Genomic DNA, 16,244 nt, shown 5'->3' with positions numbered 1-16,244 from the left:
AAGAGTTCCCAGTCTTATTTAGCTACATGAACAGATCCTACTAGCAAACTTGAGCACATTACAACTCTAGATCTATTGCACTGCTGGACGGGCAAGCTGAACTGTCCTCCATTTTGGAAAGCTTGCTTTAAGTCAGTTACTGGTAGACTGGCTAAAAATTGGATGGAGCATTATTTTGATCCTGAAATCATTTACCCACTCATTTCCATGCAGGAAACTCTTCTGCGACACAGAAAAATCTTCAACGGGCTACCAGAGTGTCTCACTTACCGATGCACGTATCCCATCTGATGAACACTGTGAACAGCCAAAATCAGTTCAGCCAGGTAAAACTGAATCAGATTTTCATCTAATTGGTCCTCATATCTATTCAAAAGTGACAGCAAGTCCCCTCCAGGCTGATATTCCATGACCTGTACAGAATGCCAAAGTTATTAATTCTTCACACACCCAAAAATAGAGAATGCCTCAATTAGATCCTCAAATATCACCTGACGTATTATAATAACAAAGACCCTCCACAAAGCAAAGAAGATGTGTAAGGCATACTGTAAGTCACGTAGGATGGAGTCCCTGCCCTAAGGAAATTACATCTGTTACCCAGGGGAATCAATATCATGAAAGACTAGTTCCAGATACCATGCACAGTGTTTGCAAGGCAAGCTTGAAAAGTTGAATTAAATCCACCCACTTCCCCACCCATAAGCTGACACCCCAGACATTCCCTAGGATTAGGTACAGTATAGACGGATATTCCTAGAGGGCAACCAACTCTCTTATATCCTTTCTGTATTCCCCTCAGCACCCAGCAGAATACAGAAGGCTTGCAATAAATGTGATACAATCTTTTCCTTTTATAGTCTGTGAGGAAGGCAACTGACAGCCTCTATTAAAAATTTAAATGTGAAAATGTCCCCTTTGACCTAGTAATCCCACTTGTAACAATTTACTTTACAGTTACTTACAACAGTTTGCAGATAAATAGATTCCTTGCAGTATTGTTTGTAACAGGGGAAAAAATCATGGGAATCATTCAAATATCCATCTGGTAGAGACTGACTAAAATACGATATATGTAAACAATGGGATAAGGCAAAGATATTAAAAACAGATTCCATTTATTCATACTGCCATGGAAAACTGTCCATGACAATATAAAGTGAAAGCCTGTAAAGAATAAAGTACGAACCCTTTTTTGTAATAATGAATTATTACATGTGTTGGTAAATACACAGGAAGAAAGTCCTGAAGACTATTAAGCCTAAAGTAAAATGTTTGATTAGCACAAAGAAATTCTTCTAACCCAAGAAACTAAAATCCTTCCTCCTTTTGATGATAAATAGGTGTGATATTCCTGAGTCCCTAGGTGGCCATGAGGCCAGTTAGCCTGGGTGGCTTCAACCTCCTGCTGGTGACTTCACCTCTCTGCCTTTCAGTTTCATCCTCTCTAAAACAGGGATAAGACTAATCTGCTTTGCGGCACTGTGTGAGGATTAAGTAAGACAAGGTCCTCAGAGGGCCTGGCACAGTGCCTGGCACCAGCATGAAGTCTTCACCTACCATTCAATTCCCATCCTTCCCCCCACCCCCCACACTTTACTGCATGATCCTTTTTGCTCTGGCCAGCAAGAAGCTAGAACCCTTTTTGACAACTGCTGTAGCCATATAACCCTTATTGAGTTCTCCCGTCCTTCGCCCTGATTTCCCATTTTATTAGCCATGCTATAAATGTCTTGGAAGTTGTCTCATATGCTTTCAGGAAAAAGGCAAGATCTGAATATACTTCTTTAAAAAAACACTAAATCTCACAAACTACTGCATTCCAAAAGCCAACTCGGGGATGTGAATTCTCACCATCATCCTCCAAACTCCTGCTTGCTTTTAGTCCAGAATTAGAAGAAAGCTCTAGACAAGTCAGAAGTAGAGCATCTGCACAGAGCCCCGAAGGCTGGTCCAGGAAGTGCGCCCAGCACCAAGATAACCTCAAACCAGAGACCCCTGGAGAAGCCAGTGACTCACACTTCCTTCCCAAGGGCTCCTTATAACCTGGGAGTCTACTCCATTCATGTGGTTCCTGACAATAGCAGACATTAAGCCAGACACTGGACAATTACATTTGATGAGTAAGGTTCCATTTGTACAGCAATTGCGGAAAAAATTTGACTAATGAACAAGAACACTTAGCAGGGGCAGCACCTAACATATACACTTTCTTTCCCCCAAGTTCCTACAGAAGTTACTCACCCCAGTCCTCGAGGAGCCCACAGGAGCCACCTGGCTGCCTGGAGCTCACCCACTCATCCCAACCTGGTTCTCCACAGGCCGTGGGTATGTGGGTGAATGTTAATTATATGTCTGTTTTAAATATATATTGCCATTAAAAAGGTCTTAAATATCCAAAAAAAGAAAAAGGAAAGAAATTCACAGATAATAACAGAAGTACTTACACTTTTAGTACTGAAATGTCTTAAAATAAGAACAATGCATATTTATGATGACACACTACAGTTATAAATTTCCTATGCTGTATTAAAGATGTGAAAAAAACAGTATGGCTTGGTAAGTCTAAGGCTGAGAAAGTCAAATGCATGGCAGAGCAGCCACTGGCAACTCTTAAGAACTGACAAACGGAACACAGCTTAGTATTTGGCAGCTACTCCTGGCATTCCATTGCAATGACCGGTAAAATGTTCAGAAAACAAAAGCCAGCTCTTAGAGAGGCAAAAAGACCTGTATTCTTTGCTTCTATTCAGAAGATCCAATTCCCTGAACTGAAAATCTCCTCCCAAACCAGATCAGTTTAAGAAACAACTTTCCATTTCTTCAAAACCAGGGTTGATGGCGAAAACACGCAAAAAAAAATTACAACAGCTGCTATACAGCATGCTTCACAACCTGTGGCCAAAACAGACACTCAATGGCAGACCTCTAAATAGACCGGGTCCTTAACAAAGATCCTAATCAAACTTGGCCCACCAACTCTGTTCCAGGTTACCTCGCTAAAAATTCCAACAGTGCACCATTAGGAGAATGTAGTTCAGACATTTACTGAGTAAATGTGGGTATCCCAAGACGTTACCCACATCCCAGCTATTAGGGTATAGCTGCTCATTCTAGTATGAATAGAGCCCATGGAGAAGACAGCTTGTATGTGGCTGATCCAGGCTCATTCAATCATCATGCTGTTAAAGCTTAAAGATACAGTAAAGACCCAGGACTTAAATGCTTTCAGAAAACACGTTTGGATTGTTACAAATGATACCAAGAGGTTCCAAAAGCATTATGTGAAGTAACAAACTAGGAATCTTCAAGTCTTCTTACCAGGTGACTTGCTGTAAACCAAAGACCAGGGTCAGCAGAAAATGATGAAGAAGTTCAGGACAAAGTGGTCACCCAGGTTGTACCAGAGGGTCCATTCACAGCTGTCCCTGACTTTTACTATTCAGAGATAACCAGTGAGGCACTGATCCCAAAAACCAGGATAGGCTTGGCTTCTACCCCAAGACAACTGCAGGTCCTCTAGGTTAGAGCTTCCCAAGCCTGACTGCCCATCAGAATCACCAGGAGAAGTGCTTCATTTTTTTTTTTTTTTTTTTTTTTTTTTTGAGATGGAGTTTCACTCGTTACCCAGGCTGGAGTGCAACGGCGCGATCTCGGCTCACCGCAACCTCCACCTCCTGGGTTCAGGCAATTCTCCTGTCTCAGCCTCCTGAGTAGCTGGGATTGCAGGCACGCGCCACCATGCCCAGCTAATTTTTTGTATTATTAGTAGAGACGGGTTTCACCATGATGACCAGGATGGTCTCGATCTCTTGACCTCGTGATCCACCCGCCACCCGGCCTCCCAAAGTGCTGGGATGACAGGCTTGAGCCACCGCGCCCGGCCGAGAAGTGCTTCTTAAAAATGATGAGACAAGCCAGGTACGATGGTTCATGCCTATCTTAGCACTTTGGGAGGCTGAGGCAGTAGAATCACTTGAGGCCAGGAGTTTGAGACCAGCTTGGGCTACATAGTGAAACCCCCACCTCTAATATAAATAAAAAATTTAAAAGAAAATAAGACAGACTCATCTAAAGCAATATTTGAGTGCCTATCACGTGCCAGCCACTATTCTAGATATTAGAGCAGGGGTCCTCAAACTTTTTACACAGGGGGCCAGTTCACTGTCCCTCAGACCGTTGGGAGGGCCAGACTATGCAAGGTGTGACACCCTTCACAGCCAGCGCTGCTGCCTCCACTATCCCAGACAGTGGTACACAGTGTCACAGGCCCAGCACCGCCTCCAGTGCTGTATACAGGGATGGCGGTGATCAGCCTGTGACACTGTGTATACAGCGTCCTGGACATCTGCAGCAGTGGTGGGCCTCTTCTGTGGGAAGCCCACTGCTGCATGTTTCCCTTATTATAAGACACCTCCTAAAAATAAGACAGCCCCTGTCTTTTGGGGGTAAAATTAATATAAGACAGCGTCTTATAATAGGGGAAACACGGTGTGTAGTAATGTAGGGGGAGACTTTTGGGCAAAGGGAGTTTATAGGGGCCATTATGTTGTTGTACATTTTGGGGAGTGTGGGGGCCATTGTACTGTGTAGTAATGGTTATAGTGCTTTGCCTTTCTTCCAACTTCTGCTGTTATTTCACACTGCTTCCGGTGATGTGGGGCGCGGCAGCTGCAGACCGGATGTGCGTCATATGACGTAATTCCGGAGCCGTGACACATGCGTCCCGCGACACCGGAAGTAGTACTGTATGTGAGAGATGCCACGCTTTGCGGCACCACCACATACAGTACTCCAGGATCACAGGATACGGTGCTGCCACATACAGTACTCCAGGATCACAGGATACGGTGCTGCCACATACAGTACTCCAGGATCACAGGATGCGAATGCATCCTGTGCTCCTCTCACTGACCACCAATGAAAGAGGTGCCCCTTCCTGAAGTGCGGCGGGGGCCGGATAAATGGCCTCAGGGGGCCGCACGCGGCCCACGGGCCGCAGTTTGGGGACCCCTGTATTAGAGTAACAGCAGTGAATAAAACAGAAAAAAATCCCCACCTCCACACAGCTGACATTCTGGTGTAATAAAAAAGAATTTTTTTTTTTTGAGACAAAGTCTTGCTCTGTCACCCAGGCTGGAGTGCAGTGGCATGAACTTGGCTCACTGCAACCTCTACCTCCAGGTTCAAGCAATCCTCCTGCTTCAGCCTCCCAAATAGCTGGAACTACAGGCATGCACCACCACACCTAGCTAATTTTTTAATTTTTCATAGAGATGGTATTTCATCATATTGGCCAGGCTGGTCTCAAACTCCTGACCTCAAGTGATCTGCCCGCCTCGACTTCCAAAGTGTTGGGATTACAGGTGTGAGTCACCGCACCCAGCAAGAATTTTAAAATAATAATAGGCAGTATAGTAGGGTAAAGTACATCTCTTTCCCATCCCAACCACTTAGGGAGCTTAAAGGATTCCAGGGAATAACCCCAGACTTCATGGATCACACTCCATGGTGTGACCCAGGAATCTACAGTTTTAAGGAGCTACTGGGATGATTCAGATGCAGCTAGCCCAGCGCTGTGTTGGGACCCACTGCTGAGGAGGCTGTGGAACCAATGTGGCTCGCTACCCCAAGTGAACTAAAAGTTTCTATAGCAGCAACACCCTTAATGAAACTTGGCTTTCATAGAGCCATCACTTCTGTTGCTCTTATTTTTTTCAGTGACTACCTGGAGGCTCTCTGCATATCAAGACAAGATTACTGACAACAAAGGCCTGGGAAATAACCAGTCCATCAGCACTGAAGCCAATGATCTTCTATCCTTGCAAAGACTGGAGATGACTCCTGCACACACAATGAGCAGCTGCAGGTCACCCAAATGGTGATCACCAAGGCACAGTAATCAAAGGCCATGGGCACAGGAGGATGAAACAGTCCTAGAGTGAAACACCCCAAAACAATGTGGCAACCCTGCTGATGGCAGAGAAAGCACAGCAGCTGACAGACGAGCCTGGCTTGGAGCTATAACGGACTTGCTCTTTTAAAGCAAAGACTTTCAGGCCAACAGAGACAGACCCTTCTAATGGCAGCAGCTGCAGATGCTAATTAAAGGGCAAATCTCACATGTGTTCAGTTTGGAAGTAGCGGCTGCTTCTCTGTTGGTGTTTGCATCCATACCCCAGTACTAGGAAGGCAATTTCCAGCCATGGTGTTGCATTTGAAACGAAGGACAAATGTGCACACACACATATGCAATGCACCCACGTGCGCGCTTGCATATGCAGGGATGGGCTGAATATTGAACAGTTATTTAGTACTCTATTCCAGTTCACATAGGGCATTAGAGGCATGCTGTGCTAGCCACCTCTTAGAAATGTCTCCTTGAAAAACTTGCACGCTCAGCACAACTGAAAGTGCCATGAAAATGTAATGATGCCTGCAGCATCATTATCCACTCTGCCCAATGTTCTTGATCTCTGGCATGAGAAAGGAGAGAAGAGGTCCTCAGAGCAGAGTGGCCTCTAAGCAGAGGCCCTATATTATTCTTCTTGAGAATGAAATCTCTTTTTCTCTTAGTCACTTTGACCAAGGAGAAAATGAGAGAAGGCCCTTTATCTTAGAAAACATGAAACCCATCCTGATTCATCCATCTATGCAAAAAATCCTCACTCAGTATTGAATCATCCAGAGTCTTGGCAAGAAACAGACAGAACACTAAACCAAGGAATTGAGGACATTCATTAGGGAAGGGGCTATTTACAAAAGTTCAGATCAGGAGAAGAAAAATAAACTTGGGATGATGAAGCACCCCAGGGCTAGCAAAAGAGGGGACAGGTGCCATGCCTGGGCCTGAAAGAGCAAAGGCAGGGATTTCAGATGTGTACACTATTACTGAAGGGACAAAGGAAGAAGCTAGAACCAAAAACTAACTGTAACTACAGCTATACGACAATGGTTCTCAAAGTGAGGTCCCTGGACCAGCAGCAGCATTACTTGGAAACTAGTTTGAAATGCAAAGCCTTGGCCAAGTGCAGTGGCTCATGCCTGGAATGCCAGCACTCTGGGAGGCTGAAGCAGGAGGATTGCTTCAGCCCAGGAGTTCAAGAATAGCTTGGGCAACACAGTGAGATCCAATCTCTATAAAAAATTTAAAAGGTAGCCAGGCGTGGTACTGTGTGCCTGTATTCGCAGCTACTCAAGAGGGTGAGGTGGGAGGATGGCTTGAGCCCAGAAGTTTGAGGCTGCAGTGAGCTACAACTGTGCCACTGCACCCCAGCTTGGATGACACAGTAAGACTCTGGATCGAAAAAAGAAAGAAGAAGAAGAAATGCAAATTCTTGGGCCCCACCCCAGGCTTACTGAATCAGAAACTCTGGGGACGGGGCCAAGCAAGCTGGGACAACACAATTAAATTGTGGCTCCTAAAATGGTAAAAGTGTAAATGCACTCACTGGAAACATGCCTCAAAACACCAGAATAAAAAAACAAAGATTTCGAAGGCACAGAAAACTCAAAGAACCTCCCAAAGGCAATAATACACTCGGCAACTGAATTGAAGTCAATAAGAGAAATTAATATCTCATTTCATCAATGAGAAAATTGAAGCCGAAAAGGCCAGTGACTCTGGAGAGACCAAACAAGGAATGGTAATAAAACAAGAACCAATATTCTAAGTCACAGCCTCATTCTGATGGGCAGCTGGCTTCCAAACCCTGGCTTCAGAAGCAGCAGCATGTGAACAGGCCTGGTGAGTTTTAAGACATGCCTGAAAAATCAGATAATCTTAGCAGAGAGATCAAAACAGCACATGTCTCACTGTCAAAACTATCGTAAGCTGCCACATTTCACTGAAGTAAACAATGGAGCTGTGTTCATTAACTCCCTTCAGATTCCCAATGACAGCATAGGGTGGTATTCATAAAAGCCTAGAAACAGCCCACTTTCAAATTGTTCCTACATAGGAAACTAGTTTGAAATGCCCATAAAAATTGCACAGGTGTGGGTTGAAAGCAAGATAAGAAATATAGAGAACTAATCCCTAGCAGGGCCTCCTAGTACCAGTGGTTTTGGATCCAGAAGTATATATAATGCCTTGAGTAAGAATATGGAAGGTGAAATTATGGGCCTGGCTTCAAAGCTCAGGTCTAACTTGTATTTCCTACAAAAACAGCTGTTTCTTCTCTTTTGAGGGTCTTTTTTTTTTTGAGATGGAGTCTCACTCTGTCACCCAGCCTGGAGTGCAGTGGCGCGATTATGGTTCACTGCAACCTCCGCCTCCCAGGCTCAAGCAATTCTCCTGCCTCAGCCTCTGGAGTAGCTGGGATTACAGGTGCCTGCCAGCACACCCAGCTAATTTTTCTATCTTTGGTAGAGACAGGGTTTCACCATGCTGGCCAGGCTGGTCTCAAACTCCTGACCTCAAGTGATCCACTAGCCTTGGCCTCCCAAAGTGCTGAAATTACAGGCCTGAGACACTATGCCCAGCCAAAAGCAGCTATTTTAGCCTCTGTGGCAGACTATTAACTGTGCCCCCAAATCCATCCTTCCCTTCTTCCATAGTAATAAGAATTTTAGCTCAACAGAGGCCACACAGCTGACAGTAAAATTCCCAGTCTCCTTAGCAGCTAGATGTGCAGGCACATGACTGTTCTGCTCGAAAAAATGTGAGAGGAAATGATGTGTCCAACTTCCACATCATTGCATTTTATGTATAAAAAAGTTGCTTAGTCTGAGCTTCTGCTCTGTTTTCCTAACAGCCAGCTGGAACAAAGACATGAAATGGCCCAACTTCAGCCATGTAAAAGATGACAACATCCTAAGGAATGGGGAGTCACAACGTGGAAGGAACCTGGGACCCAGAATTGACACATACAACAGAGCTGCTCTACTAGTCTGGACTGTACATTGGGGTCTCTGTGATACAGCAACAAAGCATGTACCTTAACTAATACATCTCTATATGCAACTAGGGAGAAATATTTGGAGTGAACACAGGAAGTCATTGTAAGGTCACAGCAGGGAAAAGAAGTCCATAGGTCAATTGCAGGCTCAGAGCAAGGGTAGCCTGAAGAGAACCACAGTAGGAAAAACATCAGTACAAAGAATTTAGACAAAACAATACTGGCAGGGCACGGTGGCTCATGCCTGTAATCCCAGCAGCACTTTGGGAGACTGAGGTGGGTGGATCACAAGGTCAGGAGTTTGAGACTAGCCTGATCAACATGGTGAAACCCTCTCTCTACTAAAAATACAATTAGCCAGGCATGGTGGTATTCACCTATCTCAGCTACTCAGGAGGCTGAGGCAGGAGAATCGCTTGAACCAGGAGGTGGCCACTGTACTCCAGCCTGGGCAACAGAGCAACTCCATCTCAAAAAAAAAAAAAACTACTACAAGTGGTTAGATGTAAAACTATGTGTTCTTTGTGAAGATCAGCTCCTTCATGGAAGGACACTGATGAAGGCATCTGTTATACAGAATTGAACAGATTTCTTCATGAACCAGATCAACAGAGCACTGTTTCCATGGGCCACCTACAGAATTGAGGACTAGCCTTGTTATGTAGAACCAGACATTATGATGGAGTCTGCAACAATTTTCTATAGACCAGAAAACAGTAAGCCACACTTACTGGTATGTCATCACAAATGGGAAATTTTTAACCATTAAAACGCAAAAGAACTCAAGTTCAATTTCCTTGCACTGTATTCCAAATTTTGAAAATCTCACTGGATCTTGAATTACACATGTTAAAGAAAATAACTCCTACTGAGAACATAATGTGAGTTCCATAATACAATAAGTAAATCTGAATGTAAATCAAATTTCTATGAAATTAATCACATATTCATCCAAAAAATATTGTGTAAGCATTCACTTGGTAAAGTTCTACTCTCCCTTTCTGGATGAAGTAGCCTAGTAGGACAAACCAACACCCACTCATGAAGGAGAAGTACGGAGTGCAATAAGCATACAGTAGAAAGGCACCATCCCAGAAGTACAGGGTCTAGGAGGGGGTTCTGGAAGAAGTGAAATGTGATCCAACCCAGAAGGAGAAAGAGGAGTTAGCAAGGTAAACAGGGAAAGAGTGAACAGCATGCAAAAAGGTCAGAGGCAAGGTCAAAGAACCAAAGGAAGTTCAGGATGGATATAAGGTAGAAAGAAACAGTAAGTGAGGAGGCTGGGGGCAAGTGTGAGAAAGTCCTGGTAAGTCACGTGGAAGAGTCTGGACTTCATCCAAAGGACAGCAGGGAGTCTTGAAGGGTTTTAACAGCAAGATGACTTGGCTGCAGTATGTGGAAGACCTGGGAGGAGGGCCAGACAGATGGCAGGGAGAATCCTTAGGAGGTTATCACAGCAACACAGGCAAGAGAAGATGGAGGCCTGAAACCCACACAGCAGAGGCAAGACTAGAAAGAAGAGACAGCCAGGAGGGATATTCCACAGGAGGTAGAATCCCATTATATATTCATCGATTTAAAATGTATCTTCAGGGCCAGGCGCAGTGGCTCACGCCTGTAATTCCAGCACTTTGGGAGGCTGAGGCAGGTGGATTATGAGGTCAGGAGTTCAAGACCAGCCTGGTCAACATGGTGAAACCCTGTCTCTACTAAAAAGACATAAATTAGCCAGGCGTGATGGCACGTGCCTATAATCCCAGCTACTCAGGAGGCTGAGGCAGGAGAGTTGCTTAAATCTGGGAGACGGAGGTTGCAGTAAGTCAAGATCTGGGCACTCCAGTCTGGGTGACAGAGTAAGACTCTGTCTCTGAAAATAAAAAAAATAAATAAAATGTATCTTCAGGCTGGTGGCTCATGCCTACAATCCTAGCACTTCAAGAGGCCAAGGTGGGCGGATCACTGGAGGCCAGGAGTTCAAGACCAGCCTGGCCAACATGGTGAAACCCCATCATTACTAAAAATTTGAAAATTAGCCTTGTGTGGTGATGCATGTTTGCAATCCCAGCTACCTGGGAGGCTGAGGTAGAAGATCACTTAATCCAAAAGCTGAAGGCTGCAGTGAGCTGAGATAGCACCACTGCACTCCACCCTAGGTGACAGAGTGAGACTCCGTCTCAAAAAAATAATAATTAATTAAATGTATCTTCAATGAAAGTGCATTAGCATTACAAATTAATGTTCAGCTGCCAGGGGAGCATGATATGTAAGTTTCCCCAAACTTCAAAGATTTGTTGATATAAAAGTGGCCAATAGAGTAGAATTCCAGGACTATACAGCACCAACATAATCCAGGCTCCCCTTATCTTGCAGCAGAATGGGCTTCCAGATTCAGAATTTTTCAGATTTTAGAAAGGTAAAGTGGTACATACATTTCATTAATTATTATTATTTTTTGACAAAGAGTCTTGCTCTGTCACCTAGGCTGGAGTGCAGTGGCAGGATGCTGACTCACTGCAACCTCTACCTCCTGGGTTCAAGGGATTCTCCTGCCTCAGCCTCCAGAGTAGCTGGGATTACAGGCACCCACCAACATGCCTGGCTAATTTTTGTATTTTTAGTAGAGACTGGGTTTCATCATGTTGGCCAGGCTGGTCTTGAACTCCTGAACTCAGGTGATCCACCAGCCTGGGCCTCCCAAAGTGCTGGGATTACAGGCATGAGCCACTGTGCCCGGCCACACATACACTTTATATAATGTAACACCCTCAGAAAGGTCTGGAACATCACCTTGTAATCAAACACATTCAACATTTTATAGCAAACAGTGAAGTTACACTAAAGGGAATGAATAAAGACTAAAAAGAGCCTGAAGAGAGCTTGGATCATTTGCCAAAAGCTGAGTTCAAGTCAGGTTTTGCTGATAAACAAGTAACAAAAGAACTTGAGGTTATTCAGAACTCTAGGTATTTCAGAATTACAGATAAGGGATGGCAGACCTATGATCGTATCTTAATTTCCATGCTGAGTTTGCATTTTTATGTGAAACTGTACCCTTAGCAAGCATTTTACTGTAAAGCAACAAAGTAAAGTACTTGAGAAGAAAATGGAGATAAGGAAATATTAGTAATTATAAAATTTCATCAGTAATACCCAATTGAGCTACAAAAGAAGGGAGTAAAAATGTCATTGAACCCAAGTATCAATGTGCTGAAGCAACCAGAACTCCTAAAAACAGCTGTATTAAGAACCCTCCTGTATCGTAAGATGGTGGATGGAAAAGCCAAGCTAAGAATGCTGAGGTCAGTGTAGAGATCAATAGGGAAGCCCCTATATCTGGGAGCCTGTCCCAGAACAGAAACCCAATCCAAGACGCACTCCAGGAAGGCTACGCCCAAGCAGATGTTCACAGCAGTTAAATCCACAATTAAGAAGAAAAAGGTGGCCAGGTGTGGTGGCTCATGGCTGTAATCCCAGCACTTTGGGAGGCTGAGGCGGACAGATCACCTGAGGTCAGAGTTCAAGACCAGCCTGGCCAACATGGTGACACCCTGTCTCTACTAAAAATATAAAAATTACCAGGGCATGGTAGTGGGTGCCTGTAATCCCAGCTACTTGAGAGGCTGAGACAGGAGAATCACTTGAACCTAGGAGGTGGAGGCTGCAGTGAGCCAAGATCATGCCACTGAACTCCAGCCTGGGCAACAGAGCAAGACTTGGCCTCAAAAAAAAAAATCAAAGCCACAACCACAATTAAGAAAAAGGAAAGTTCTTTCTACTATGACAAAGCTAGGTGGTGGTAATAAGAATGATGACATCAAAGTGAGAAATTATCGAAATGCCCAGATAGTACCTTCCTGAAGATGTGATCTGAGAACTGTTCAGACATGAAACAAAGCACTACCATCAACATGTAAAAAAACATTTGGCCATTCCCTGCTCGGGCTCCTCTGATCATCCTCACTGGCCAGGGAGGAGACAAGCAGTGGTTTCCCTGAAGCTACTGAGCAGTAGGCTGCCACATGGACCACTAAATCCTCAACTGAGTTCCTTGACACAGAACTCTCAAAGTTTGTCAACGCCTCTACCAAAATGGACCTTGATGGTGTGAAAATCCCAAAGCATTTCAATAAAGCTAACTTTAAAGAAGAATAAGCTGCCTGAGACTAGACACCGAGAAGGTGGGCTCTTCAACTCAGAGAAGATAAATATGAGTTTCTGGAGCAGTGCAAGGTAGACCAGAAAACTATGGACTCTCAACTTTGGTCCAAAAACATCAAAGCCCTTCCTAACCCCAGGACTGCTAAGATTCTGTGCTGCCTTGAAAATCAAGTTTATCTTCACAAGCTAGAGTTTTAAATCTCTTGCAGAGCTCTAATTAAAATATCTAAAACAGGCTGGGTATGGTGGTTCATGCCTGTAATCCCAACAATTTGGGAAACCAAGGCAGCAGGATGGCTTGAGACCAAGAGTTCAAAACCAGGCTAAGCAACATAGTGAGACCCCGATCTCTACAAAAAAATTTAAAAATTAGCTCGGTGTGGTGGTTCCCACCTATAGTCCCAGCTACTCAAGAGGCTGAGACAGGAGGATCCCTTGAGCCCTGGAATTTGAGGTTACAGTGAGCTATGATCATGCCACTGCAACAGAGTGAGATCTCATCGCTTTAAAAAAGAAAAAAGAAAAAAATATATACCTAAAACAACAATAAACATGAACCAAAAGAAACAAAAGCCTTACTGTTTTAAGGAAACTTCTTAATAAAGATTCCTGAGGCTGGGTGCAGTGGCTCACGCCTGTAATCCCAACACTTTGGGAAGCCAACGGGTGGATTACCTGAGGTCAGGAGTTCAAGACCAGCCTGACAAACATGGCGAAACCCGTCTCTACTAAAAATACAAAAATTAGCTGGACACGGTAGCACACTTCTGTAGTCCCAGGTACATGGAAGGATAAGATAGGAAATCATTTGAACCCTGGAGGCGGAGGTTGCAGTGAGCAGAGATGGCACAACTGCACTCTAGCCTGGGTGACAGAGGAAGACTCCATCTCGGGGGGAAAAAAAAAAAAAAAAAAAAAAGGAGCAGTAGCTCGCGCCTATAATCCCAACATTTTGAGAGGCGGAGGCAGGCGGATCACCTGAGGTCAGGAATTTGAGACCAGCCTGGCCAACATGGGGAAACCTTGTCTCTACTAAAAATACAAAAATCAGCTGGGTATGGTGGCACGCATATGTAATCCCAGCTACTGGGGAGGCTGAGACAAGAGAATTGCTTGATCCTGGGAGGTGGAGGTTGCAGTGAGCTGAGATTGAACCACTGCATTCCAGCCTGGGCGACACCAGCCTGGGCGACAGAGCAAGACTTTGTCTCAAAAAAAAAAAAAACCTGTTAATACATTCAAACATGACAAGCTCTTTAAGATGCAGAGAGCACAAGGTAAATACTACGTCTGCAACAAATGTCCTGGAACATCAGCAACCCTAGAAACATATCAAGGTCATTTGTGAAGGTGAGGGCTCCATGCCCCAGGTCTCAAGGAAGGAAAGCCTCTAAGGCAATATTTAAGGAAAGGGTATTTCAGGCCATAAACAAGAGCTGTGCCATTGGTTCTGAAGGCACATGTGGTTAGTCAAGGCCAGTCTTCCAATATACTTGTATGTGAATGTCCTCACTCAGAGGACGAGGAAAACTCTACAGGCATTGGGTTCTCGACTAATATGAAACCAAGACAAATAAACTATTTATTTTAGGTCAGGAATAAAAGCAGCAAATTCCCCAAAAACTGGCCAGCAGAAGTTTAAGACAGATGGGAGTTCATCTCTCTCCTCCCCTTTTCTCTTCCGTGAGCCTCTGTAAATGTTTATCGCCATTCAGGGAAACATGATAGTCTTCTTTTAAGGGCTGAATTAGGAACAGAAATTGTTTCTAGGATACACTTTTTAAATTTAGGAATTTAATCCCTCAAGAACCTAAACAAGGTCCCAAAATGAATTTTAGCATTCTCTAATTTATGATCTATACACACCAGGGAAAATTATGCCACTGCTCAAAAGAATCAAGTAAACCTGTATTACTGACAAGGAAGAAAGGCTGTCTGAAATACACTCATGAAAAGCAAAAAGCAAGCTGGAGAGCCAAGCAGAGAGTAACATACCATTTTTATAAAGCAAACTATAGACATGAGTATAGAAAAATAGCCCCCACTGGGGCTGGGCGTGGTGGCTCACACCTGTAATCCCAGCACTTTGGAAGGCTGAGGCAGGAAGATTGCTTGAGCTCAGGAGTTCGAATCCAGCCTGGGCAATGTGGCAAAACTCCGTCTCTACTAAAAATACAAAAATTAGCCAGGCGCAGGGTGTACATCTGTGATCCCAGCTACTTGGGAGGCTGAGGTGGGAGAATTGCTGGAGCCCAGGAAGTTGAGGCTGCAGTAAGCCATGTTCATATCACTGCACTCCAGCCTAAGTGGCAGAGTGCGACCAGTTTCAAAAAAAGAAGAAAAGAAATATCCCCCACCATGCTCCCACAGAGCATAGTTAAGGGTCAGAAAGAAAGAGCATATTTAACCATCTGTCTTCTCCTAAAGAGGAGGATTAGAAAATAAAATTGAGCCGGGCGCGGTGGCTCAAGCCTGTAATCCCAGCACTTTGGGAGGCCGAGGCGGGTGGATCACGAGGTCGAGAGATCGAGACCATCCTGGTCAACATGGTGAAACCCCGTCTCTACTAAAAATACAAAAAATTAGCTGGGCATGGTGGCACGTGCCTGTAATCCCAGCTACTCAGGAGGCTGAGGCAAGAGAATTGCTTGAACTCAGGAGGCGGAGGTTGCAGTGAGCCGAGATCGCGCCATTGCACTCCAGCCTGGGTAACAAGAGCGAAACTCTGTCTCAAAAAAAAAAAAAAAAAAAAAAAAAAGAAAAGAAAATTGAGAGGCCAAGTGCAGTGGGTCACGCCTGTAATCCCAACACTGGGAGGCCAAGGCAGGTGGATCACTTGAGGTCAGGAGTTTGCGACCAGCCTGGCCAACATGGTAAAACCCCATCTCTGCTAAAAACACAAAAGTTAGCTGGGCGTGGTGACATGTACCTGTAATCCCCGCTACTTGGGACGTTGAGGCAGAAGAATTGCTTGAACCTGGGAGGCAGAGATTACAGTGAGCCAAGAGGGTGCCACTGCAGTCCAGCCTGGGTGACAGAGCAAGACAATGTCTCAAAAAAAAAAAAAAAAAAAGAAAAGAAAATGGAGAGCTTTCCCTTTAACTTCATTCCATGGCTATCTGCAGTGTTTGCATTTTCTCATAACAACCATGCATTATTATCTTATATTTTTCTCCTACGCAAGCT

The 16,244-nt window shown here is 44.4% G+C and overlaps 1 protein-coding gene across 7 annotated transcripts in view; it reads right to left on the bottom strand.

Annotated features, from left to right (window-relative positions):
• Positions 1 to 16,244, bottom strand: part of CIT (citron rho-interacting serine/threonine kinase) — a 195,216-nt gene that overhangs the window by 152,496 nt on the left and 26,476 nt on the right. For all 7 annotated transcript variants that reach the window (XM_003932193.4, XM_074402166.1, XM_074402162.1 and 4 more), the window contains one exon: positions 271 to 413. In XM_003932193.4, coding sequence (XP_003932242.2) covers positions 271 to 413 — 143 coding nt within the window. The remainder of the gene's footprint in view (positions 1 to 270; positions 414 to 16,244) is intronic.

The sequence above is a fragment of the Saimiri boliviensis genome, chromosome 7 (genome assembly GCF_048565385.1).
Source record: "Saimiri boliviensis isolate mSaiBol1 chromosome 7, mSaiBol1.pri, whole genome shotgun sequence".
Classification (NCBI taxonomy): domain Eukaryota; kingdom Metazoa; phylum Chordata; class Mammalia; order Primates; family Cebidae; genus Saimiri; species Saimiri boliviensis.
Note: the sequence above shows the minus strand (reverse complement) of the source record. Positions and strands in the feature narration are given on the sequence as shown.